The sequence below is a fragment of the Cricetulus griseus genome, chromosome 4, assembly GCF_003668045.3.
Source record: "Cricetulus griseus strain 17A/GY chromosome 4, alternate assembly CriGri-PICRH-1.0, whole genome shotgun sequence".
In the NCBI taxonomy this organism is placed as follows: domain Eukaryota; kingdom Metazoa; phylum Chordata; class Mammalia; order Rodentia; family Cricetidae; genus Cricetulus; species Cricetulus griseus.
Genome location: NC_048597.1, coordinates 72027282 through 72052975, shown reverse-complemented (window position 1 = coordinate 72052975; position 25694 = coordinate 72027282). Strand labels below are relative to the sequence as shown.

General features: G+C 48.2%; 1 protein-coding gene across 3 annotated transcripts in view; it reads right to left on the bottom strand.

Moving 5' to 3' along the window:
* Pi4ka (phosphatidylinositol 4-kinase alpha) overlaps positions 1–25694 on the bottom strand; it is a 137422-nt gene that overhangs the window by 3828 nt on the left and 107900 nt on the right. For 2 of the 3 annotated variants that reach the window (XM_027413201.2, XM_027413200.2), the window contains exons 33-55: positions 25252–25410; positions 24843–24994; positions 23407–23514; positions 21514–21641; positions 20098–20217; positions 19801–19880; positions 19491–19684; positions 18034–18124; positions 15737–15904; positions 14720–14773; positions 11152–11272; positions 8325–8454; positions 7034–7104; positions 6089–6161; positions 5942–6012; positions 4726–4835; positions 4323–4427; positions 4120–4245; positions 3773–3893; positions 3306–3465; positions 2226–2315; positions 1917–2000; positions 1521–1822 (exon numbers count right to left, since the gene is read on the bottom strand). In XM_027413201.2, coding sequence (XP_027269002.1) covers positions 1771–1822; positions 1917–2000; positions 2226–2315; positions 3306–3465; positions 3773–3893; positions 4120–4245; positions 4323–4427; positions 4726–4835; positions 5942–6012; positions 6089–6161; positions 7034–7104; positions 8325–8454; positions 11152–11272; positions 14720–14773; positions 15737–15904; positions 18034–18124; positions 19491–19684; positions 19801–19880; positions 20098–20217; positions 21514–21641; positions 23407–23514; positions 24843–24994; positions 25252–25410 — 2568 coding nt within the window. In that variant the 3' untranslated portion in view covers positions 1521–1770. Of the gene's footprint in view, positions 1–1520; positions 1823–1916; positions 2001–2225; positions 2316–3305; positions 3466–3772; positions 3894–4119; positions 4246–4322; positions 4428–4725; positions 4836–5941; positions 6013–6088; positions 6162–7033; positions 7105–8324; positions 8455–11151; positions 11273–14719; positions 14774–15736; positions 15905–18033; positions 18125–19490; positions 19685–19800; positions 19881–20097; positions 20218–21513; positions 21642–23406; positions 23515–24842; positions 24995–25251; positions 25411–25694 lie in introns of those variants that run through there. The other variant, XR_004769993.1, reaches the window with a different exon arrangement.

Below are 25694 nucleotides of genomic sequence, written 5' to 3'. Positions count from 1 at the left end.
AAGGGCATTTGCTGGTCTTTTTAAAAAAATTATTATTTTTATTTTATGTGCATTGCTGTTCTGCCTGCATGTATGTATGTGTGAGGGTATCAGATCTTGGAGTTACGGATGGTTGTGAGCTGTCATGTGGGCCTGAGAACTGAATTCAGGACCTCTGGAAGAGCAGTCAGTGCTCTTAACTTCTTAGCCATCTCTCCAGCCCTCATTTGCTGCACTTAAAGAGGACCTGGTGCTCCATCAAATAAACCCCTGAACTTGGGCTGGAGTAGTACAATGGTTAAGAACACTGGCTGTTTTTCCAGAGGACTAGGGTTCAATTCCCAGCACCTACATGGCAGCTCACAACTGTCTGTAACTCCAGTTCCAGGGGATCCAACGCAAATAAAAATTAAAAAAAAAAAAAGAAGAATACCCATGGGCTGGAGAGATGGCTTAGAGGTTAAGAGCACTGGCTGCTCTTCCAGAGGACCTGAGTTCAGTTCCCAGCAATCACATGGTGATTCACAATCACGTGTAATGAGATCTGGTATCCTCTTTTGGCCTGCAGGCATACATGCAGACAGAACACTGTATACATAATAAATAAGTAAATCTTTAAAAAGAGGACCTGTGGATCTCTGTGAGTTTGAGGCCAGCCTGGTCTCCAGAGCGAGTGCCAGGATAGGCTCCAAGGCTACACAGAAAAACCCTGTCTCAAAACAACAACAACAACAACAACAAAAAACCAAAACAAAAAGAGGACCTGAGTTCGGTTTCTAGTATTCACACCAGTATCTGACAATATCCTGTAACTCTTGTTCCAGGGGATCTGATGCCCTCTTCTGACCCCCTCCCCAAGCACCAGGTATGGTCATGGTGCGTAAACTACATGCAGACACTCACACATAAACATAATCTTACAAAAACCAAAGCCAGCAGCAAGGTGGTGGCACACATCTTTAATCCCAGCATTGGGGAGGCAGAGGCAGGCAGATCTCTGAGTTCCAGGCCAGCCTGATCTACACAGTGAGTTCCAGGACAGCCAGGGCTACAGAAAGAAACCCTGTCTTGAAAAACAACAAAACCCAAACCAAACCAAACCAAAAGCAAGACCAGGTTTACAGATCTGGGCAGCTACTCTTGGGTTCATTTTGTTTGCTTTCTCAGTTTCATTTCCACACCTACTCTGCTTCCATTCCCACCTATTGACTGACATGTTCATTTTGGGGGCTCCCCGGGGATGGGCCTTATGCATACCAGGCAATAACTTTAACTACTGAACTACAGAGATACAGAGACAAAGGTCAGCCTAGAAGTCTTCCCTTGGAGAGGATGCCTGTTGGGAAGAGGCATTAATCCTGAGGTCACAGGCTGGGGCCATGGCTAAGGGTAGTGTGTTTGCCTAGCATGCATAGGCTGTGGGTTTGATCCTAGTACCAAAACCAAATCAGATTCCTTAAGCTAAGTGGGACTTAGAAGGATCAGGAATTCAAGGGCAGCTTCAACTACAGGGCAGAATTAAGGCTAGCTAACAACACAAATGCAGCACATTTTTGGGATTTTTATTTTTTTCCATGTTTATACAAGAAAATACTTCATGTACCTATGTAGTCAGACGGTGAACAAGTAGGGAATGTGTCCAGTGCAAACACTCACACCTGTGCATACAGCACCACCACACGCTTGTCAGGCTCCTGAACCAAAGCTTCATGTGCCTGTCACAGTGCCATGTCCAGGCGCAGTAACAGTATGAGGTGCTCCAGGCACCAGAGGCTTCAGAGCTGCCTGCCCCTAGTAGGGGATGTCATTCTGGTAGTACTGGATCATGTCATAGGTCCGGCTCCTGAAAGGCCAAGTGAGAGAGTGAAGGCCCTCATCTCGGGAGCCCTCCCCACCTGCTTGCCCTGGGGAAGGCTCAGGAATGCTGGGTGACTTGCCTGTTGCTGAGGAAACAGCTCTGGATGACCTTCATGATAAAATTTGCCGCCTCTCGCTCTGTCATGTTAGGGCTGAACCTGTGTCTGGGGAGATGAAAGGCTGCATTTGTGGGAATCTGCTCAGCTGTGGCCCCCTTCTGCTGGTGAGGCCTAATGTGTTCCCTGACCCTTTCCAGCAACTACTAGGTCACTTGGGGAGCTCAAGGCCATCTTGCTATTCTAGGAACCCTGTCTGCTCTGGGGTTCCAAGAATCCATAAAAGGTTTCTGGGCTCAGCAGATGGACAGCCCTTCCCCAAGTGGCACCTACTTCAAAAGCTTGATGGTCTGGCCTCGGAAACAGGGCAGGCCCGTGTCCAACATGAGTGTAACTAGGGAGACGACTGCATCCATATAGGGTCTGTGGAGACAGCAAGGGTGGGGAACAAAGCCAGCTTGAGCAGGGACCTGGCTCACAGTCCTGTCATCCAGCTGCCACTTTCCCATACAATCTGCTTGCTTCCCTGAGCCAGGCTCATGCAGGCTCAGCTTTATCCCCAGCAGGCCAGGCGTTCAGCTATGGTTTCAAGGATGCTCTGTGTGGTAACGACAGTAGCATGTGGGATGTGGCAAAGTGATACTCCATGGAACATCTGGCTGATGCCAGTCGCTATCATGTAGCTTTGGAGGTGCTAGGGCTATGGTGAAAGGGTGGGCAAGAAGTCCAGAGGGGTAGCTCAAGGCTGAAGGGTGCTGGTAAATGACGAGGTCCCTGTGGGAGACTGCAGGGTGTGGCTGGTGGTTCAGAGTGGGAAGTTGCCTACAAAGGTGGAATAGGTGGCTAGAGGGTAAGGCCCTTCCCTTTTTAAAGATTTACCAATGGCCTTTAGTTCCAGCACTCAGGAGGCAGAGGCTGGCCTCCCAAGTTCTAGATCGGCCTGGTCTACAAAGTAAGTTCTAGGACAGCCAGTGCTGTTGCACAGAGAAACCCTGTCTTGAAAAACAAAAGTCATTTTGGTTGTGAGTCTAGCCTTATTAAAGAGAGGGCTTGCCTGATCTACATAGTCAGAACTATATAGTGAGATCCTGTCTTGAAAGAACAGATTATCTGTGGTGTGTGTGTGTGCGCATGTGTTTGAGTGGATGTGTGTGTGCAGGTGCCGCAAGAGGCAAGAATGGGCAATGCACCTTGGAGCTGGAGTTACAGATGTCTGTCGGCTGCCTGCTGTGAATGGCAGGTGTGTGTGTGTGTGTGTGTGTGTGTGTGTATGTGTGTGTGTGTGTGTGTGTGTGTGTGTGTGTAGGGGAAGGGAGGGGGTCCCTTTTCAGTGCCATTGAGCCTGTTTCCCTCCAGGGGGCATGACTGTTCTTTCACACCTTGATATCCCTTCCACATTGCCCATGGGCTCACCGCACAGCCAGATAACCTCGGACACACATCTCCATGAACCATTTGAAGGGTGTGGCTTCCATCTTGCCCCCCATAATCATCACCATCTCATCTGTCAGCTTGATGTCTGGTTCCCAGCCAAGGTTACCACCCGGTGAGCTCTCAAACATGAAGCCAAAGTCTGCAAAATTCCAAAAAGCTGCCTGTAACTGGGGCAGGAGCGAGACCAGGGTGGGGTATTTCCAGCAGAGGAGGACTCAGGCACACATGGGCCAGAAGCGGGGGAGGAAGCAGGCTTGTATCAGGCTAGAGCAGAGACATTCCACCAGCTTTCCTGTCTACCAAGTCTGAGCTGCCTGCCATTCTAATTCCCAGCTCCCTAGGGCTCGGCTGGCTATTTCTGCAGTAGCATAGCCACTGGCTTTGGGTGCATACGCTTGCGCTCCACTGTGGGAAAAGGGAGAGTAGGGTGGCACAGCCTGGCTGACCGATGTGGATGATGTGGCCCTTCTTGTCCAGCATGATGTTGCCATTGTGCCTGTCCTTGATCTGCAGCAGGAACAGCAGGAGGCTGTAGGCGGCCATGCTTCGGATAAAGTTGTAGCGTGCCTGTGTGGAGAGGGCTGTGGTCTCACCCTGGCTCTGTGCCCCAGCTTAGAGGAAGGCAGAGCCAGCTCACAGCAGTGAGTGCGGCTGTGTGGTGTGCAGACAACAGCACTTTCTGCATCCTGGGGTTCTAGGCTTCTGTAACACTAAGAGAAAGCTATGGGGGACTGATTTAGCTCCTAATAGAGGAAGACAGAAGGTAATGAGGGGAGGCCCTGGGGCCAGCTACCTGCTGAAAGGCCAGGGTAGACTCATCCCCATACTGGCGTGTGAAGTAGTCATACATGCCAAAGTCAGTTTGGCGGCCCAGCTGGTCTCGGGAGGTGCAGTCCGGTATGCACTCAATCACTCCACACTAGGAAGGGAAGGAAGGACAGTTAGGTGGCATAGTAATGTGATGATCCCTCTGCCTATCATGCTCTAGGAACTCACCCCAGGGGCAGTAGCCACCACCCGGTAGGGAAAAACGAAGAGGTCCAGGCCAACCAGCTGGAAGATGTTCTTGAAGAGGTCGATGATCTGCAGGGCTAACATGTCCTGGACCAGAGAAGGCACAGGATACAGTCAGGGTCCTCCCTTCAGCCTCTGGACCACTTGGAAACTAGCAGCCCTCGAGGTTCACTCAGTAAAGACAGGCAGGCTGTGGCCAAATGAGAGTCCAAAGGTCTGGCCTCATGGCCCACCCAGGCTGGGCTGTCACGGGATTGCCCAGAGGATGTGAGTGGGGCTGGAAGGAGGGGTTTCTGGGTTTGTTCTAATTGTGAGGGGCTCTTCTTTGTTGTTACTAGGGGATAGTGCCTTGCCCTGCCAGCCTAAGTAAGGCCAGCTCTGTCACCTGTCGGCAGTCATCCCCCACTTTGAAGATGGCTGCTTGCCAGCAGATCTTCTTGCCATCAGCCTCCTGCCCTCGACACTCGTCCTCAGCATCGGAGCGGCACTGCAGACCTGGGGTGGGGGAGGGGTACTGTCTGTTAGCCTCAGGGTCTGAGAAAGAATGGGGATCTTGAGATCACCTCTGCAAAGCATTCAGAGGTTCCAAGAAACATCATGGGTTATCAGCAGAAATCACAGGGCCAGGAACACCCAAATTTACAATTTGTATGAAACAGAGCCCCCTGGGGAGCCAAGACGAAACAGAGCCAGGCCACTGAGGATATCTCTACATAGGTCTGTGTCCCCAACCACAACTGTGATCTTATTTGGAATTAGGTATTTGAAGATGCAATCATGTTAAAAGAGTCATACTAGGCTGGGCGTTGGTGGCGCATGCCTTTAATCCAGCACTCAGGAGGCAGAGGCAGGTGGATCACTGTGAGTTCGAGGTCAGCCTGGTCTCCAGAGTGAGTGCCAGGATAGGCTCCAAAGCTACACAGAGAAACCCTGTCTCGAAAAACCAAAAAAAAAAAAAAAAAAAAAATAGTCATACTAGATGACAAGTGCTTTTTTTTTTTTAATTATGTATACAACATTCTGCTTCTATGTATGTCTGCCCACCAGTAGAGGGCACCAGATCTCATAACAGATGGTTGTGAGCCACCATGTGGTTGCTGGGAATTGAATTCAGGACCTCTGGAAGAGCCATCTCTCCAAGTGCCCCTTTAAAAGAGATTTGTAAGGCCACACAAGGCCACTCCAGACAGGCAGAGATGGAGTGATACTAAGTAGTATCACCTACAGTCACAGGAGGGAAGAGCCAGAGAACACCCAGGCCAAAACTTGATTCCTGCGTGACCACAGCCTGACTCTCCCCTCACTGGAGCATGCCTAGTGATGTCAGCTTCCAGATCTGTGAGACTGCACGCTTGTCTGTGTGCCACTCAGACTACGCTCCTCTGTACAGAGCCTGACATAACCAGTGTGCCCCACAAAGGCTCAGTGAGGCGGGTCCCAGTGACTCGGGTGACAGATTCTAGGGTGAGCAAGGGCTACTGCAGAGCAGAGGGAGGGTGTGCCCGCAGGCAGATGCATGGCAAACATCTTTTACAGGTTGCTCGTAGTAAACCAGCACTAGTGAGGAGAGACATCTATACTGCAAGGAGCTCCTGACTGACCTTCTTTTTCAAGTTCGCTCACTCCACATCGCTTCACCTTAAACTTGGCTAGATACGGCGCTTTTGCGGCACTGAAAAGAGAATGTAGCACATGAGACAGCTAGAAGACTCCCGAGTGAGGCACAAGAGTGTGGGACAGGCACTCACCTCTGCATTGGTGTCCCTGACTTGTAGTCAATGTCTAGCACGATTGCTTCAGGGTTGCTGGGCAAGTAGCAGCCTGGGCAGGTACAAAAGGGAGCTACATGTCACCACAGGGAGCCACAGCAGTCCTCACCACAGGCTTCCCAGGCAGACTCATTCTGTCCTCACTGTGGGTCTGTCCTTCCTGACTCAGACCCTTCATGACCCATCCAGACAGCCAGCAAAAGAACCCCAGCCTGCCGGGTGTGCTAGACCTTAGCTTTGTGGCAACTACCCTGCTGCTGCCTGGGCAAGTTTTGGGTTTGCTACACTCTCAATGGAGACTCCCAACCTGGCTGCACTGGTCTGCTCTCAATACACTCCTCCATCTTTGTGTTCCGTGCATGGTTAGTTGCTCCCATTTCTCATGTGGTGGTCTGAATAGGAATGAGTCCCAGAGACTCAAGTGTGTGAATGCTTGGTCATAATGGCACTGTTAGGAGGAAGTGTGTCACTGTGGGATGGGATTTGAGGTCTCAGCTCAAGCCAGGCCTAGTGGCTGATAGTTTTCTTCCTGCTGCCCGTGGATCAATATGTAGAACTCTCAGCCACCTCTCCAGCACCATGTCTGCCTGCATGCCACCATGCTTCCCACTGTAAGGACAAAAACCTCTGAACTGTAATTACAGACCTAATTCCATGTTTTCTTTCTAAGAGTTGCTGTGGTCATGGTGTCTCTTCACAGCAATAGAAACCCTGACTGAGACAATAAGTATGTCCAGTAAGCAGACAAAAGGAAGTTCATCCCTCAGGTGTGGGATGCTGGAGGCCCTAAGTGTGTGATGTGGCTGATGAAGCCCTGTTTCCACACCAGCTGCACGGAAGGGTGTGTGTGTGGGGGGGACCACACACCACCACACACACACACCAGGACAGCAGCTCCCTCTTGCCCCGAGGCTGCTGGCTTACCAGGCTGCACCTTCACTTCAGACAGAGCTGACAGACACGCCTTCTTTCTTTCATCACCTTTAGGGAAGGGCCTGAGAAACAAGATAGAGATGCACAGTGGCGCAGAGCTGTAACGGCAGCTCTCAGATGTGGGGCTAAGGCTCCGGAGCTTACAGCATCTTCTGTTACCTAGTGAGTCTGAGGTCAGCTTGGGCTACCAAATCTGTCTAGCACACAAGGCTCTGCTCTGTCCTGTAGAAACTGGCTTCCAGGGACAGAGAACTCAGGAAACCACTCAAAGTGACACATTCCTCAGAGAAGCCAGATGGCCCCAGAAGGTGGTAGGGGCAGAAGTGGAGCTATTTCTTTTTTTTTTTTTTTTTTTTTTTTTTGGTTTTTTGAGACAGGGTTTCTCTGTGTAGCTTTGGAGCCTATCCTAGCACTCGCTCTGGAGACCAGGCTGGCCTCGAACTCACAGAGATCCACCTGCCTCTGCCTCCTGAGTGCTGGGATTAAAGGCGTGCACCACCAACACCCGGCATGGAGCTATTTCTTGATACCTCTGCCTGCACATTTGATGGTGTGTGAGATGCTGTTGAGGTACTGAGAGAACAGGGACTGTGGGGCCTGACCCAGTTCTGGGTAAAGGTTATTTCTATAACTTACTGTATGACCTTCACTGGTAAGCCCCTTCGACCTGGCTCAGCTAAGGTGAAGCCAAGGTTAACTGCACCTTTGTTGTCATGTCATGATGTCTGAGTTGAATCTGGGAGTGTTCCCCAAAGGCTCAGATGCTAAGGACAGGGCCTCACCTTCAACTCCCCAGTGAGGACCGGCATGGTGGTACATGCCTGTAGTTCCAGCACCCAGGAGGCAGATCTCTGAATTTGAGGCCAGCCTGGTCTACATGGCAAGTTCTAGGACAGTCAGGACTATAGAGAGACCCTGTCTCAACCCCCTCTTATTCTCTGGAGAGGAGTTTTAGGTCACTGGGGCCTTGCAGGGGGCTATGGGACATACTTCCCTACCTTTGTGTGTGATCAGAGCCCCTGGAAACATGGTGAGGACCCTCAGTGAAGGCGGCAGGAGCAGCCTGCATGTATACTGAGGGCAGGTTAGGGACTGGAAGAAGCTGGGAAGAGCTGTGCCCAGGTCACCTTGGGCAAATGTCAAATGCCAACGATGCTCTGCCTTGTCCCATGCTAATAGGCCATACCCCAAAAGCCACAAGAGTGCAGAAGAGCCCAGGCTACCACAGATGGGAACTGGGGGGATGAAGACAAGACATCTGTCTCTCAGGGCAGCCACTTACTTGATGATGGCTGACACGTTGGTGATCTTGTTAAAGAAATCAAATTCCCGTTGATAGAAATCTTTAGCTGGACCTGATAGGGACCCTGTGATCTCTTCTACTAACTGCTCCAGAAGGTCACCAATGTCAGCTGAGGAGACAAAAATGGTGAGTTTTATGGGCTGCCACAGAGACCCTTAAAAGAAAATGCTCCGGTAAGCAGTGGTGGCCCATACCAGCCAACACTCAGGTGGACCTCTAATTTTGAGGCTAGCCTGGTCTACAAAGTGAGTTCCAGGACAGAGAAACCCTGTCTTGAAAAACCATACCAAACCAACCCAACAAAAAGCCCTTAAATCCTAAAGATGTTTGCTACACAATCAGCTAGAGGTCTCCCAGGACCCTGCCTGCATGTGGAATGCACTCTGCCAGTCTGATGAAGCCCATAACACGCCATTGTTTGCCCTCTCTGGTGACATTGGCCATGCTGGTGGGTAAAATTGCTAGACCCTGGGCAAAGTTCCAAGCAGGGCCTATATGACCAGTTACCTAAGTCCCAGGTGAAGCAATATAATTGTTTGTTTTGAAATAGGGACAAAAGTAGCCCAGGGTGGCCCTGAACTTGCGACCCTTGTGCCTCTACTTCTCAAGCGCTGTTTACATGAGTGCCTCTACTCTTAACTTGGTGCTGGAGATTTAACTATGGGCTTTATGCACTCTGAGCAAGCATTGCACCAACTAGGACACTTGCCCAGCCTGAATTACTTGCTTTTGTTTTTAGACAGGGTCTAGCTACAGTGCTCAAGCTGCTCAGGAAGTTATGAGTCTCTTGTCCTAGCACCGGGTGCTGGCATTACAGGCATGCACCACATCTGGTTCCAGCTTTATTAATTCTACTCTGAAAACATGCCTTTTCACCATTGTGTGTGAGCAAACAGAATGTGTACTCAGGGCTGGCACATGTGAAGACCCCACGGTTCCCAGAAGCACCTGGCTGTCTGAGAGATGTTCCTTTGTATGTGGGCTGTGTATGTGTGTACATGGAGGCCACAGGTCAACCTCAGCCTTGTCCATTTTGGTTTCTTAAGGTGTGGTGAAGAATCTGGGCTGGCTAGCAGCCCTGAGGACCTGTGTATCTCAGCATTCCTAGCTCAGGGAATGCAAATCCCTGTGCCACTCCTGGTGTCATTACACATATAGGGGTGCACACAGGCCATGGCACTGTGTGGAGGTCAGAGGACAGTTTGGAGGAGCTGGCTTTCTCCTTCCACCTGGGAATGAAATATATGTCAGGTTTAATGGCTTTACCCACTGGGTCATCTAGATGGATTGATTATCTATTGATGTATTTGAGACAGGGTCTCATTTTCCTAGGGTGGAGCTGAGGTTGGAGTTTGGTCTTCCTGCTTCTGCCTCCTGAGTGAGAATGCTGTGATTACATGTACATGGCCCCATGTCTGGCTTCATGGTTTCCTATTTTACTTTTTTAATTTATATTTTTCTTTCCTTTTAAAAAAACAGCAACAACAACTATGGTCTCATGGAGTCCAGACTGGACTACATGCTACACAGCATGGAGAAGCTTGAAACTTCCGTTATTCCACTTCCAACTCCCAAATGGGAGGATCATGGGCACATGCACACCTGGCTTCTTGGAGTTAGGGTTGCAGGAATCCCCAGCTGACCTTGAAGATGTGCCTAAGCACCGGCATTACAGGTGTGCACCACCACATCTGGCATAGGTGGGATTGAGCATCGAACCTAAGGCTTTGTGCATGCTAGGCAGACATTCTATCAACTTTGATGCATCCCAACTACAGAAGGGCCTTAAAAGGCAGGGTTTCATGTAGTTGAGGCTAGATCTTCCTGCTTCTGCCCCCCAAATGTTGGCATGTGTTACCACACCCAGCTTTTTTTTTTTCTTTTTCTCTCGTGACAGGGTTTCTCTGTGTAGCTTTGGAGCCTGTCCTGGAACTAGCTCTTGTAGACCAGGCTGGCCTCGAACTCACAGAGATCTGCCTGCCTCTGCTCCTGAGTGCTGGGATTAAAGGCGTACACCACCACTGCCCAGCCTAACTATAAAGATATTTGAAATTACAGTGGACAACAATAATCAAATTATGGTCCAATGAGAGGGGGCAATGCTGGTTGATGATGCTCAGGTTCCTATGGTGGTGTAAGTGGGGGATATAGAACATTTCGTTTTGAGACAGGTCTTTGTGTAGCCTTACCTGGTCTGAACTTGCTTCTTAGACCAGGCTGGCCGTGAACTCACTGAGATTCACCTGCCTGTCTCCCAAATGTTGCAATTAAAAGGTGTGCCACCATGTCCAGCTCTTTACTTTTTATTTATTTATTTTTGTGTGTGGATGTACACACACTATGTCACACATGTGGGGGCCAGAGGACAACTTGCAGGAGTCTGTTCTCTCCTTCCACCATTTGTGTTCCAGGAATTAAACTCATTGTGCAGGTCTCATGGCAAGTGCCTTTATCTCCTTAGCCAGGTATGGGAATAGAGGCCCGGGAACCAGAGTAAGTTCTAGGGTACACAGCAAAGCCCTGTCACAGATAAGCAAGTGAGCAAGTAAACCAAAGACAAAGTAACCCGTAAGTGTGAACAGCTTACGGGTTACTCTGTTTGAGAACTGCTGCCCCTGAGTTCCAGGCTGTGCTAGACACAGACTCTGACAGGACAGGCAGCTGCAAATGCCATGAAATGACAGGACATGGGGAGTCTCCAGTCTGGGGTAGCACACACACAGAGGGCCTCTGAGAAAGCAGAAGCCCTGTGTAGGCTCTAAAGGGGATGGCGATGGGGAGAGGCCTGAGAGGCCAAAGTACTCACGGTCTTTCTGGTGCCCTTCTTCATCGAGGTAGATGTTAGTTTTCATATTCCAGATAAACTGGTGTGCCAGAAGCTGGGACTTGGCTGCCGCCCAGAGAATGTACTCACGCACATAGCCCATCTGTAGGAGGGTGAGGCCACAGTCAGCCTTTACACCTGGAAGAAAGTCTTCCTAACCTAGGATAAGAGGTAACCCCATGTCCTGGCTGTGTGGTTCCCAGCAATGTGGATGTACCTGTCAGGGTCAGTGCGCAGTGTAGCACTGGCCTGGCCCTACATGGCTAGGGCTCAGGGCATGAAGTCCACAATGCAGGCCTGGTGTCCTGTGTGGTCCCCTTGGTATTTAAGAACCATGACTGGTTTGTAAGGTTGTACAGAATGTCACTGTACAGTGACAGGATCCAGGAAGCTCTGAGGGTGTCCAGAGGAGCATGGCGCCAGCACATTGATGGTTACCATCTTACGGACCGCTTCTCTTTTTCCATCTCAGTTTTCCTACCATTATCTGGTAGCTCCTGTTCTTTTGTTTTGTTCCTTCTCTCTCTTTGGTATGTGTATGCATGGGCATGTATGCATGCATGTGGTTGTATGGGGAGGTCAAAGGTCAACACTGGGGTCCTTCTCCATCACTTTCCACCTTAATGTTGCAAATAATGGTCTCTTACCAAACTGGAAGCTTGCCGATTTGGCTAGACCAGCTGGCTGGTCTCAGGGAGCCTCTCACTTCTGCATCCCAGCTCTAGGTCTACATGGATGCCAGGATTTGAATTCAGATCCTTGTTTTACTAAGTCACCTCCATGTTCCTAGTAATTCTAGCTTTAATGACTGTGTCTTAGGTTAAGAGTGATCTGGAACTGGAGAGATGGTTCATCAGATAAGAACATTTGTGCACTTGGAAAGGACTGGAGTACAGCTCTTAGAATCACACCAGGCTGCTCACAACTGCCTGCAACTCCAGGTCTAGGGGATCTAAAATCTATGTACTCCACAAGTACCTGAACACATACATACACATGATTGAAAAGAACAATAATAAAAATAAAACTTGAGGGGGCTGGAGAGATGGCTCAGAGGTTAAGAGCACCAACTGCTCTTCCAGAGGTCCTGAGTTCAATTCCCAGCAACCACATGGTGGCTCACAACCATCTGTTATGAGATCTGGTGCCCTCTTCTGGTGTGCAGATATACATGGAAGCAGAATGTTGTATACATAATAAATAAATAAAATCTTAAAAAAAAAACTTGAAAAAAGTAAGCTGAAATAGCGGTAATAGCTCACATCTGTAACCTCAGCACTTGTAAGGCACATTTGAGGCCACCCTGGGCTGCAGAGTGAGAGCTGATAAAAACAAACAAAGAAACAAAGAAACAAAACACCAACAGATGGAAGGGGATGGAGAGATGGCTTAGCAGGTAAAGGCGTTTGTTGCCAAACCTGATGGATGACCTGACTACAATCCCAGGTACAAACACACACTTAACAGACATGTACACAGACACACACACACACACACACACACACACACACACACACACACACACACACAGAATCTTAAAAAAAAAATCTCCCAAACTAAAAAAAGAAAAGAGAGGAATAATGGTATTGCTATGAGGGGATGGCAGACCTTTCTTCAGAACTACCCTACCATATATAGCTATCCATCCTTCTCGCTACTCTGCCTAGCCTTCTGCCCTGGCCTCTCTCTGGTTCAGCAGCTCACCTTGTGGTGAGAGGACAGACATAAGCCTGCAGGTGTCACTGACCCAGGTAAGGCAAGGGACAGTCCCCATGAACACTCTAATTTGGAAGGACTTGGAACCAGTGTGTTGTCCTGGGCCTGATGGCCAGGTAGAGGAAACAGGAAAGTGGAGAGCCAGGTTCTCACTATGCAGCTCAGCCTGGCTGTTCTAGAACTGTCTCTGTAGACCAGGCTGGCCTCCAACTTAGAGATTCACCTGCCTCTGTCTCCCAAGTGCTGGGACAATAGGTGTGGACTACCAGGCCAGGCTCAGCATGAATTTCAGCTGTGGAGGTGGAAATAAGGGCCTCTAAACCCATGGTTCTCAAGCTTCCGGATGCTCTGAACCTTTAACACAGTTCTTCATGTTGTGCTGACCCCAACCTTAAAATTATTCCATTGCTACTCACAACTGTAATTTTGCTATGGTTATGAATCATAATGTAAATATCTGTGTTTTCTGATGGTCTTAGGTGACCCCTGTGAAAGGATCATTTAACCCCTAAAGGGTTCTCTACCTATAGGTTAAGAACAGCTGATCTAGGAGTTTAAGGCAAGCCTTGACTCACAACCCAGTCTGGGTTATATAACACCTTGTATCAGTAAACAAAAACAAAAATGCAACAGAACAAACTTGGTTGTCCAAATTCATAAGTTTCTTTTTTGTTTCTAATTCACTCTGTAGACCAGGCTGGTCTCAAACTCAAGAGATCTGCCTGCCTCTGCCTCCCGAGTTCTGGGACTAAAGGTGTGTGCCACCACTCCCTAATTCAAATCCACAAGTTTAAAATGATATTTAAAACTCATTGGTAACCTTTGAATAAATTAATCCAGAATTTTATTTTTAATTTTTTGGTTTTCAAGACAGGGTTTCTCTGTGTAGCACTGGCTATCCTGGAACTCACTTTGTAGACCAGGCTGGCTTCGAACTCAGAGATCTGCCTCCCTCTGTCTCCTGAATTCCGGGATTAAAGGTGTGTGCCACCACAGCTGGTAAAATGTATTTGGTTTTTTAAAAATTTCATTTACTATTTTGTGTTTGTGTGAGTGCCTGAGTGCCACAGTGCACATGTGGAGATCAGAAGACAACTCTACAAATGGCCCTCTTTTCCCACCATGGCATCAAGGACTGGGTTCCATGGTCAGGTTTCTGTGGCATGCACTTTTATCCTGAGTGCCATCTGACCTTCAAATTTACATGAAAACAAATGTCTTGTTTAAGCCACCTGGTTGTTGCCACTTTTATGTGCAGCATGATTAGAACACATCCTTTATTACCTAAGCCTCATCACTTTCCTATGACAACAGCCAGGCTCAGGGATGTCATGTGATTTGCTGAGACCTGATCCAACAAAAATCCTAGAACAGGCTGCCCACCCATAGGAAACAGCTAGACAATGTAGCAGATCCCGCCCTCTCTGCAGAGCTTGGCTGAACAATGTAGTAGAACCCGTCCCCTCTGCAGAGCTTGGCTCTACAATGTAGCAGATCCCGCACCCTCTGCAGAGCTTGGCTCTACAATGTAGCAGATCCCGCACCCTCTGCAGAGTTTGGCTCGACAACGTAGCAGATCCCGTCCCCTCTGGAGAGCTTGGCTCTACAATGTAGCAAATCCCGCCCCCTCTACAGAGCGTGGCTCTACAACGTAGCAGATCCTGCCCTCTCTGCAGAGGATGAGGCAGTAAGAGCAAAGGGCTCAGTTATGACTGCACAGTCCTGTTCCCGAGGGATCATAGAGGAAACCAGTTTGAGCTGGGGACTAGTGGCTAAGGGCAGCAATATGCACAGCTCTCAGAGGAAGTGGAAGGAAGGCTGTGCCAATACGTACCTTGTCATATCTGAGGGCCTGCACAATCTGGGGGATGTAGAACAGAATGGCATCCTGTAGAAGGAGGAAGGACTGTGACTTCAGAGTTAACAGTTAAAACAGTAATAAGCGCTGGATGTGCACATGGGATGCTGCCTCCTGCTGGAGAACTGGGGAAGGTGCAGAGGATAACAAGAAACATAGCCAAGGCTTTGTAACACATTGTTTGGTGAAAACAAACATGCAGGATAGGACCTCACCTATAAGGAGAGGAGCCTGCCCCAGATAAATGGGCTGAAAGTTACTACAGACTTTCTGGTGATGAAGCTATAGCAAGCAGAGCTCTAGAACATTCTACAGACCTTCCCCTGCTATAGACCCTCCATCATGGCTGCCACATAGAATTTCCAGGAGTTTGCTGCTGGGGTAAGAGGCATGGGTACACTGCTTACCTTTCATGGCAGGGACCACACTCAAGTAAACTTTCTCTTTAATCAAAAGATCCAATTAAAGCTTAAACAAAGCTAAAAACTAGAAAATACATGGGGGCTGGAGAGATGGCTCAGATGTTAGGAGCACTGACTGCTCTTCCAGAGGTCCTGAGTTCAATTCCCAGCAACCACATGGTGGCTCACAACCATCCATTATGAGATCTGGTGCCTTCTTCTGATGTGCAGATATACATGGAAGCAGAATGTTGTATACATAGTAAATAAATAAAATCTTTAAAAAACCCTAGAAAACACATGAATTGCAACTAAATTCTTTCTTTATTTTTGAGAAAGGTCTCACTGTGTAGCCCTAGCTGACCTAGAACCCAGATATCCACCTGCTTCTGCTTCCCTGGTGTTGATTTTAAAGGCGTGTGCCACCATAGCCCAAATTAATCTTCTGCAACTATTGGAGTTAGTAAGAAAGACATACTCTAGATGAACCCACACAGTTGGTTGCATCCCAGGCTGCACTGTCTTACATCTACCCACTTAGCCACACAGAGACAGCTCCACCCTAGGCTGGCTCTGCAGGGCTCTAACTCACCGGAGGGAAGGACCGCAGGACTTTCACTCCATACTGTGCAGTGAGAGGGTGTGGTGGGTACATGCTGGAGAAGTAGGAGAGGCCTGTGGGTGGGTCCGTGGGTGCCCAACATAGAACATGGCTGAGCTCCGGAGCGTCAGCATCGATGGTGTGCCAGGTGACAAGGAACTGGGGAAAAAGTCGGGAAACAGTCCTTTCAGTCATGGCCTACTCAAGAGTGGCCATAGCAAAGGGAAATAGGCTGGGTGTGGTAATGCACGTCTTCAATCCTAGCATGCAAGAGGTAAAGGTAAGTAGATCTCTGTGAGTTTGAGGCCAGCCTGGTCTACATACATAGCAAGCTCTAGGCCAAAAAAAGAAAAAAAAAGTGACAGTAAAAAAACCATTTATGATAGATAAAATGATTGATGTTTCTGACATGCTACATGAAGTAGCATAATTGTAAGAAATCCAAGTTGAGGGGCTGGGAATGTAGCTCAATGGGTAGTGTGTGTTCCTGGCTAGTACACACTGGTCCTCAGCACTGCATAAAGCCAGTTGTGGTTGTACACACCTGTAATCTTAGCACATGGCAGGTGGAAAATGGAGGATCAGAAATTCAAGGACAGCTTTAGCTATAAAGTGAACCTGAGGTTAGTGTGAGACATATGAAAACCCATCTATAAACAGAATTTAAACAGATGAAATATTTTCTTTCATAAACACAATACTTATTATATGCTTGGAGCAGAAAATGCAGGGAGTTAAGACAATTCTACCACTGAGGTTACCCAGTAACTTTCTGTCTGGTGTGATAGAATAATAATTTTGTTTCAGAGACAGAGTCTCACTCCACAGCCCAGGCTACTTGCCTCTGCCTTATGACTGCTGGTATTAAAAAAGGAGTGTATCACCACACCCAGCATCGATATCGTTTTATCTGGTAGTGCAGAGATTGAATCCAAGACTCACAGAAGCTCCACTGCTTTACCACTTTACCTGCAGTCATCTTTAACTTAACACTTAGTTTTCAGATTCTATTTATTTTATTTTTTAAAGATTCTATTTATTTATTATGTATACAACATTCTGCTTCCATGTATATCTGCACACCAGAAGAGGGAACCATATCTCATTACGGGTGGTTGTGAGCCAACATGTGGTTGCTGGGAATTGACCTTTGGAAGAGCAGTTGGTTCTCTTAACCTCGGAGCCATCTCTCCAGCCCCTATTTTTGTTTTTTTTTGCGACAGGGTTCCTCTGTGTAGCCCTGGTTTCCCTGTAACTCACTCTGTAAACCAGGCTGGTCTCATACTGTACCTGCCTCTGCCTCCCAAGTGCTGGGATTAAAGTCATGCACCATCACCACCTGGCCAAGATTTTATTTTTATGTGTATGAGTGTTTGCCTAAGTGTATGTCTGCACTGTGTGTGTGCACTGCCTGTATGGAACAGAACAGGGCTGGATCCCCTGGGACAGGAGGCACAGACAGGTGTGAGCTGCCATGTGGGTGCTGGGAATTGAACCCAGGCCCTCTGAAGAGTGCTCAACCACTGTGCCAATTCTCTAGCTCTACTTTTTATTTCTTTTACCTGAGACACAGTTCCACTCTGTGGACCAGGCAGGCCGTGAACTTTGATCCTTCTGCTTCAGTCTCCCAAGTATCGGGGATTACAGACCTGTACTGGTGACCAGGCCCAGCAGTGATGGAGTGACAGTTAATACTAACTGAAATGGTTTGAGAAATGTCTAGATTAATAAAATACACCATTCAGTTTGTCTGTGAGGTCCACAGAGGACTGGATCCTGAGGTCTCTGACCTGATGAACAGATGAATAGATAAACTGCCCCCTCCCCAAGACAAGGTTTCTCTGTGTGTAGACCTGGCTGTCCTGGAACTAGTTCTGTAGACCAGTCTTCCCTCGAACTCACAGAGATCCGCCTGCGTCTGCCCCCCAAGCACTGGGCCTAAAGGCATGCACCACCACTGCCCAACTTAATCTTTTGATGGATTCATAATATGATGGTATTATTTTGAGGTAGTGAAAAGTACATAGGGCCTGGTGGAGGAGATCAGTCACTGGAGCCATGTGTTTGGATGCTGTACTCTGCCTGGATCATTTCCTGTATTCTCTTGCTCTCTGTCCATATCCCAGGATGTGAACAGCCTCCTGCACATGGTCCTGCTGCCATGATGTTCTGCTCAACCATATGAGGCTGGGTCCTCTGACACTGATCAATATAACCCTTTCCAGGCCTTTCTGGAAGACATTCTAGATGTAGTTTGAACTTGAGCTGGTGTGTGTGGGCTGTACTACCTTGATGGCTTCAGGGACATCACTAACAGCTCCTGGGTCCAACCGAACGAGACGGGTCACTTCATTTCCAATGGCTTCTGTGTTTTTGAACCTACAGTGCACAGAGAATTTGGGTGGGGTAGCCTCACCTGCAGGTACATTCCTTCACTGCCACAGAAGAGCTAGAGAGAAACACTTAGCTGGAGGGATTTAGATCAACACTACATAATAGATAATTAAATGTTGTAGGTAAGTAATACATTACAAAGTCTGAAAAGGACCCTTTGAAAACTTACATCATTACAGCATTCACAAAGAGGTGACAAGATGAATGCCACAATTTGAGGCAACCCTGGTTACATTTTCTATGTAAGATGGCTTAGTGGACAAAGGTTGATGCCAACCTTGATAACCTAAGTTCCCTTCCTAGTCCCACATGGTAGAAAGAGAACCAACTCTAGCAAGTTGGCTCCCAATCTATACACACACACACACACACACACACACACACACACACGGGGGGGGGGGAGAGAGAGAGAGAGAGAGAGAGAGAGAGAGAGAGAGAGAGAGAGAGAGAGACTAAAAAAAATTCCTCCAAAGCAAAAAAAAAAAACAAAAAACCAAAACAAAACAAAACAAAAAACCAAAAACAAACCAAAAACAAAAGGGAAGGAAAAAAAAAGAAAACTTGCAGCATTACTAGATTGCTATGTGGGGACGGCAGACCTTTCTTCAGAACTACCCTACCGTATATAGCCATCCATCCTTCTCACTACTCTGCCTAGCCTTCTGCACTCTCTCTGATTCAGTATCTCACCTCACAGTCTACGCCCTTAAGGCCCCTACCTGGTAGTGAGAGGGCAGACATAAGCCTGTAGGTGTCACTGACAGGTAAGGCAAGGGGCAGTCCCCATGAACACTCTGATTTGGAAGGACTTAGAACCAGTGTGTTGTCTGGGCCTGATGGCCAGATAGATGAAACAGGAAAGTGCCAAGCTTGGCTCCCATCATAAACATCTATCCCTGGCTGTAGGGAAGAAGGCCAAGGGACCATGAAGGCCATGGGGCCTCTGCAGCTCATCTCACCTACTGTTCAGTCTAAAGGTTTTATTTCTGTCTGAGATTCTCGCCTTGAGAGAGCTGATGGTACACTAGGCAAACAGCCACAGCAAGAGTGTCTAACTCTCAGCTTGAGCTCAAAGATGGCATTATTCAAATCCAAATTAGCTCGGAGTTCTACCACTGAGCGCAGCCCCTAGTCATACTTGTGCTCTGAATTCATCCAGATATTACTTTCCTTGGATCTGGGTGTTATGGCACCCAGGTAGGAGCAGACAAGATTACAAGGGTCACTGTACAACCTCTGTAAAGACTAGATGAGAATCCTGCGTGTTCTGGACAGGAGCCACATTATCTTTCATGGTAGGCAGGTTACTGCCTTGGACCTCTGGTGAAGCTGGGGTGACTAAGAGGCCTACCTGGCTGGCAGCTGCACAGCGAGGTAGGGGGAGATGCTCCAGGCAAGGTTCACATTGTCCTTCCATTGCTTCTCACTCAGGCTGATGTACTTGGACCTCCAATTGGCCACACTGCTCTCTCCTGCCTGGTCCAGCTCTAGTTCTGGGGCTGACAGCGGGTTGTACCAAGTGATGAGGCGCTCGATTTCAGTGGCCTGGTGAGACCAAACAATGCCCAATGTATTTTCTGCAGGTGTCCACATGCTACTCCCACACCAGGGAGGTGCTGCACCATTACACAGTGGGAAGTGGCTGTGGCCATGGGTCTTACCAACAGTGACAACAGTAGCGTCCTGCGTTTCATGTAGTACTTGTGAAGCTGGGAACCCCGGTTGGTTTTCTTAGACATGCCTAGGGACAAAGACAAACATGGTCATTGTCCTTTGAGGCCACTTATCTGCCCTGGTGTGGTGATGACTGAACCAAAACCTTGGCCATGTTTTAGAGTCTAGAAGAAGTTGCCTTTTAATATTCTATTCTGCTATCTGAGTGAGTGTCCATCATACCACCAGGATGGGAACTCAAGACTGCAGAGAAGATGTAGGAGCCACCCCCTACCCTGACCAACCTGACTTTTTGGAGATGGTAGACATGCCACTGGAGAGGGGATAAGTGTTGATCCAGCCCTGTGTAGCCTGTTGTCGAGAGCCCACAGTTATATCCAGGTTGCTCCGGGTGTCTTGGTTATCTGTGGGCAAACACATTACAGACTCTGGGAAGAGGTGGCTCAAGACAAGGCACCAAGGGCAGAGAGTTTGGCAAGCCTTGCTCAGCACGCACAGATACCAAGGTTGACTTCCCTAGAACCTACATTGGATAACTTGGGTGTGGTGGAGCATTTTCATAGTCCTGATGCTAGATAGATGGAGACAGAGCTGGCTCGGTGTCTAGCCAACCCAGCAAGTTCCAGGCCAGTGAAAGACTTTGTCCAGAAAAAAAAGAAAGAAATCAGAGCCAGGCATGGCATCACATGTCTTTAATCCCAATTCAGGAGGCAGAGGCAGGCAGATCTCTGTGAGTTTGAGGCCAGCCTGGTCTACAGAGTGAGTTGTAGGACAGCCATGACTACACAGAGAATCCCTGTCTCGAAAAATCAAAATAGAATAAAATAAGTACTGTTTTTAAAAAAATATTTTTTGTGTGTGTATGTATGGAGGACAGAGAATTGTGTGGTATCTTCTGTTACAGATATTTGTGAGCCACCATATGGGTGCTAAGGATTGAAGCTGGGTCCTCTGGAAGAATAGAGTGCTCTCTTCTTTGTCCTGGAAAGTTATTTGTTCCAGTATACTCTGGCTTCATGTATGTATGTGTGTACTCACACATGCATGCTATGTATATGTATGTACATACCCACATACATACATTTCTGCTTCCTTCTAGACTGAGCTCAGAGGTCACTGTCTCCAATCTAACCTGATTGGGCCATGTGCCTGACCTGCAGGGGTGCCCCTCGAGGATATTTGACTGCCCTTATCATACGACAATGGATTGGGATGAATTCATCTAGGTATATTGGCCTTCCCCTACTCCGTGGGCATCTGGGAAGTGAGCCTGTCTGGGGCGAAGTTCTAAGGAAGAGTGTCCTGCACTTGCCATATGCATCAGCAAGGGTTGGAGGAAAGGCAGCAGGCAGACAATTAATGGTTTTTCAACAATATAAGGCACAGTCAAGATCAGGGCTCACTTGGGCCCTAATTGTTCTTGTCTGGCCTTTCTGGAACAACTCACGGAACACCCAATCCCTCCGGTACACTCCTGTCTGCACTCCCCGCTCCCCTCCCAAGCCCTCCTGTCTCTCTCCACCCCTCCTCTCCCATGCACCACTGTCTCTCTCCACCCCTCCCCTCCCGTGCACCCCTGTCTCTCTCCACCCCTCCCCTGCTGTGCACCACTGTCTCTCTCTCTCCACCCCTCCCCTGCTGTGCACCCCTGTCTGCACTCCATATGCAGCAGCTGCTATGCTACCTAGGGCAATGCTTACCTGGAGGAACAAGCTGGCTGGCAGTTAGATACTTCTTATCTGAAAACATGGCAGTCCAAAATTTAATCATTATGCTTATATCTTCACGCAGCCTCTTTTCTCCTTGAGTAGGGAACTTTGGTGGACAACTGCAGACAATCACGAGAGGGAAAAAGATTGGAAAGCGTCACAAGGCAGTGAGAACTGATGTCAGAGTTCACTCTCTCTTCTTTGGAGGTTAGCCTGGAGCTAACCCACAGCTTCCGTGGGAAGTGTGGCTGTCCTGATAGCCCAGGCCTGTCTGCCTGTCACCACCCTATGCATGCTGTTCAGCTTTATCACCAAGGTGGCATTGCATAGTGCAGACTGCCTGTAACTCTCTCTCTATTCCTACACATTGCAAGGTGGCCTTGATCATGACTTCCTGCCTCACAGCTTCTAGATCAATCAGAATGTAGTCCTGCACTACCATACCTGGTTCATATTGACAGCTTCTGGTGAGTAGCATGCTGTGGCAGATGGTAATTTAGCTGTCTTCACACAACCACACAGCCTATATTTGCAAAGACTCATACAGCTGATATCTGTAGGATTTTTGTAACAATCATTTACATTACCAGGAAAAGTAAATGTATGCATTAACCTCCCTTTCTTTTATAGGGTTTCTCTGTTCCTACAACTTGCTCTGTAGGCCTCAAACTCAGAGATCTGCCTGCCTTTGCCTCAAGTGCTGGGACTAAAGGTGTGTGCTGTCGCTGCCGCCACCACTTGGTTTAAGTACATTCTTATAGCTTTTGTATTCTTTGAAAAATCTCAGACATGTATGGCATGTTTCTTGATCACATGTACACCTTCCTCTCTAATCCCGCCCCTTTAACAATCTCCTTCCCAGCATCAACTATTTGCCCCTTGTTTTTAAACAAGATCTCTCTCTGTGTAGCCTTGGAGCATGCTACATAGATCAGGTGAGCACACCTAACTCTCCCTTCCCCTTTCTATTACCCACTGAATTCAGTTAGTGCTGTCTGTATATGTGTGGGTGTGGGTCATTCATGGTTTTGTCTTTGATATAGTAGTCTTTTTTTTTTTTTTGAGACAGGGTTTCTCTGTGGCTTTGGAGGCTGTCCTGGAACTAGCTCTTGTAGACCAGGCTGGTCTCGAACTCACAGAGATCCGCCTGCCTCTGCCTCCCGAGTGCTGGGATTAAAGGCGTGCGCCACCAAAGCCCGGCTTGATATAGCAGTCTTAATATATTATAGAAGCTGTTCTCAAATTCTGTTCTCAAGTGCTCCTCTGGCATTCAGCTTCACAAATAGCTGGACTGCAGGTATATGCTACTGTGTTTGGATGCTCTTAATTTAGACAAATAAAAATTAGACCAGAGTTAGAGATTGCTGTGTCACCTGAAATGGCTGGTGGGAACGGAACTCAGAACCTCTGGGAAAGTAGCAAGTGTTCTTAACTACTGAGCCATCTCTCCAGGTTTGCTCTTTGCTCTTGCTTTTCTACCTTTAAATCTTTTGTTTTAGCACAGTGAGTTTAGTTAGGGTTGGAGAAGCTGGGGTAAGAGATCATTACAGCAACATGGGCAACTAATTAGTTACAAAACCACTAAAGAAAATATCTCTGTGTCTTCCAGGAACCATTAACTACCTGTAGAGCCTCAGGACTGGGGCCCTGTGAGCCCCTGACCCCAATCTCTTAAATTAATTAAACTCAAGGGACAATCTGCAGGTATTTCACTGGGCACCGGCTCTGAGTACTCATGGCTGAGGATATTCCAGTCTAGTCATGCTTCCAGCAGGAGCCAAGCAAACTATGTCCTTATATAAGTAACTTCCTGGGGAATGAGAGTGCTATAAGCTGGGTTGCAGCTATATCTGGGCATGTGCACAACACAGCTTGAGGTAATACCTGAAATAGTCAAAGGCTGTTGAGTAGATCTTCTCTCGAAGCACGTTTCGAATGGTTGCATTTGGAACCACATCAGCATGTAGGAGGGACAGCCCCAGGGTCAGCAATCTGGGAGAGAACCAAAAGGTTGAAGCCCTAGGCAAGGGCTGAGCCTCAAGCCATATGGTCTAAGCAAACTTCAGAGGCCCTGAATATAGAGCCCAGTAAAAATTACCAGCCAGGGTATTATCATTTAGTTGTGTTCTCTCTCTCTCTCTCTCTCTCTCTCTCTCTCTCTCTCTCTCTCTCTCTCTCTCTCTTCTCTCTCCTCCTCCCCCCCCCACACATTCCAAGCCAGCCTTCAGTTCCCTTTTAGAATGTAAAGCTAAATTTGAATTTCTGATCCCCTTGCCTATGTCTTTTAGGTGCCAAGATTACAGATTTTTTTTTTTTAAAGGATGCTGGCACATACGTTTAATCCCAACACTTGGGAGGTAGAGTCAGGGGATCTCTGTGAGCTCGAGACCAGCCTGGTCTACAGAGTGAGTTCCAGGACAGGCTCCAGAGTTACAGAGAAACCCTGTCCCGAAAAACAAAAAACAAAATCTAAAGCCCTAAAGTTAAAATAATTAATTTAGTTAACTAAAAGAAAAGTTTTCCTATTCTAAGCTGTAGCTCATTAGTCTAGCACTTGTGTAGCAGAGTGAGGCCCTGAACCACATAAAAACCGAGGAGAGTAGAGCACTCATTCATAGTAAAGCACTCTGAATGAGTGGGCTGGGGATGGGGATGTAGCTCTGTTTGTAGAGTTCATGCCTAGCATGCTTGATGTCAAGTTCCAGCCCTAGCATTGCATAAAGTGGGTATAGAAAGACTTTTCTTTTCTTCTCCAGTCAGGGTTTCTCTGTGTAACCCTGGCTGTTCTAGAAATCCCTCTGTAGACCAGGCTGGCCTCAAGCTCACAGAAACATGCCTGCCTCTGCCTCCTGAGTGCTGGGATTAAAGGCATGCATCACCACTGGCCATGGTCTGGAGTTCTAATGAGTGATCAGTGGTCACAGGGTCATGGTGTGTAATTCTAATGAGTGGTCAGTGGTGATGGGGTCATGCATGGTCTGGAGTTTAGGGAAGAGGTAGACAGAGAGCCTCTACATGCTTGGGAAGAGAAGCACACTGGTACTAGCCACAGGCCCCATAGATGACAGCAGAGTCCATGTTCTAGTGAGAAAGACTCGACTAGGGGAGCAGCGACTTGAGAGGCTTTTACCTAGCCAGAGGCTCATGGGCTCAAGTCTTCTATACGTTCTTCCTGAGAACAGTGCCATAGGATTTTTCTCTCATTGCACAGAAGAATCACAGGACACACCTACCCACGCACACCATGATTCACATGTTACAGACATGCCCCCCACACCAGTAACAGGACACCAAGATGCCCCCAGAAAAAGAGCCCTCACTTGAAACGTGGTCCGATGGCTGCCACGTGCCTGTTCATGCTCCCCTTGGCTCCACCAATATTCAGGGACATGGAGCGCTGTAGCAGGCTTGAGAAGATCTCCACCTGGTCAGAGCTACAGTACTTGGCGATCTCAAAGCGCTGTACCAGGAACTGGGTAAGGAGGTAAACAAGCTGCGTAAGTTGGGGTGGGCCAGTCTCATCCTAGTGCTCATAAGAGCAGCTGGTAAGAGGGGTTCTGGGTGACAGGAAAGCAGGAAAGCAGGGAGAACCAGAGGAGGGGTCTGGACAGCACACATTCTCTCAGGCCAGGGCCCCTCGGCTGGCTGGTGTGCCAGCCTACTGCAGGTGTCCCTGTACAGAGGGGAGACTGACTGGACAAAGCACAGCAGAGCTTGGCAGGCACGTACATCGATCCAGATGTAGTGGGGAGTTACTTCGGGGGGACAAGGTCTTGGCTGACTTGCTTCTGATGCCGCCAGGGGGTCTGCTTCCTTTGTTTCAGCAGAAAAGAGGCCAGACTTCTGCTCCACTGTCATGTGCCAGGCCCCTGCCATCTCCCGCATGAACTGCAAGCGAGAAGAAGTGTCAGCTCCTGCAGACAGCACAAGGGTGGCTGTTTGTCTTTGATTTATTGTGTGCGTAAAGCTCAATTGGCAGCTCGTGCCTGTGGTCCCAGCACTCAGGAGCCCGGGGCAGGAGGACTGTAATGAGTTCAGGTTTGGTCTGGGCGAAAGAGTGAGTTTCAGGACAACTAATGCTACAGAATGAGGTGCCTTCTAAAAAAGCAAACAAAATAAAACAATACTGGATAAAATTAGAGGCCTAGAAAAGAATGAGATGGCATCACATA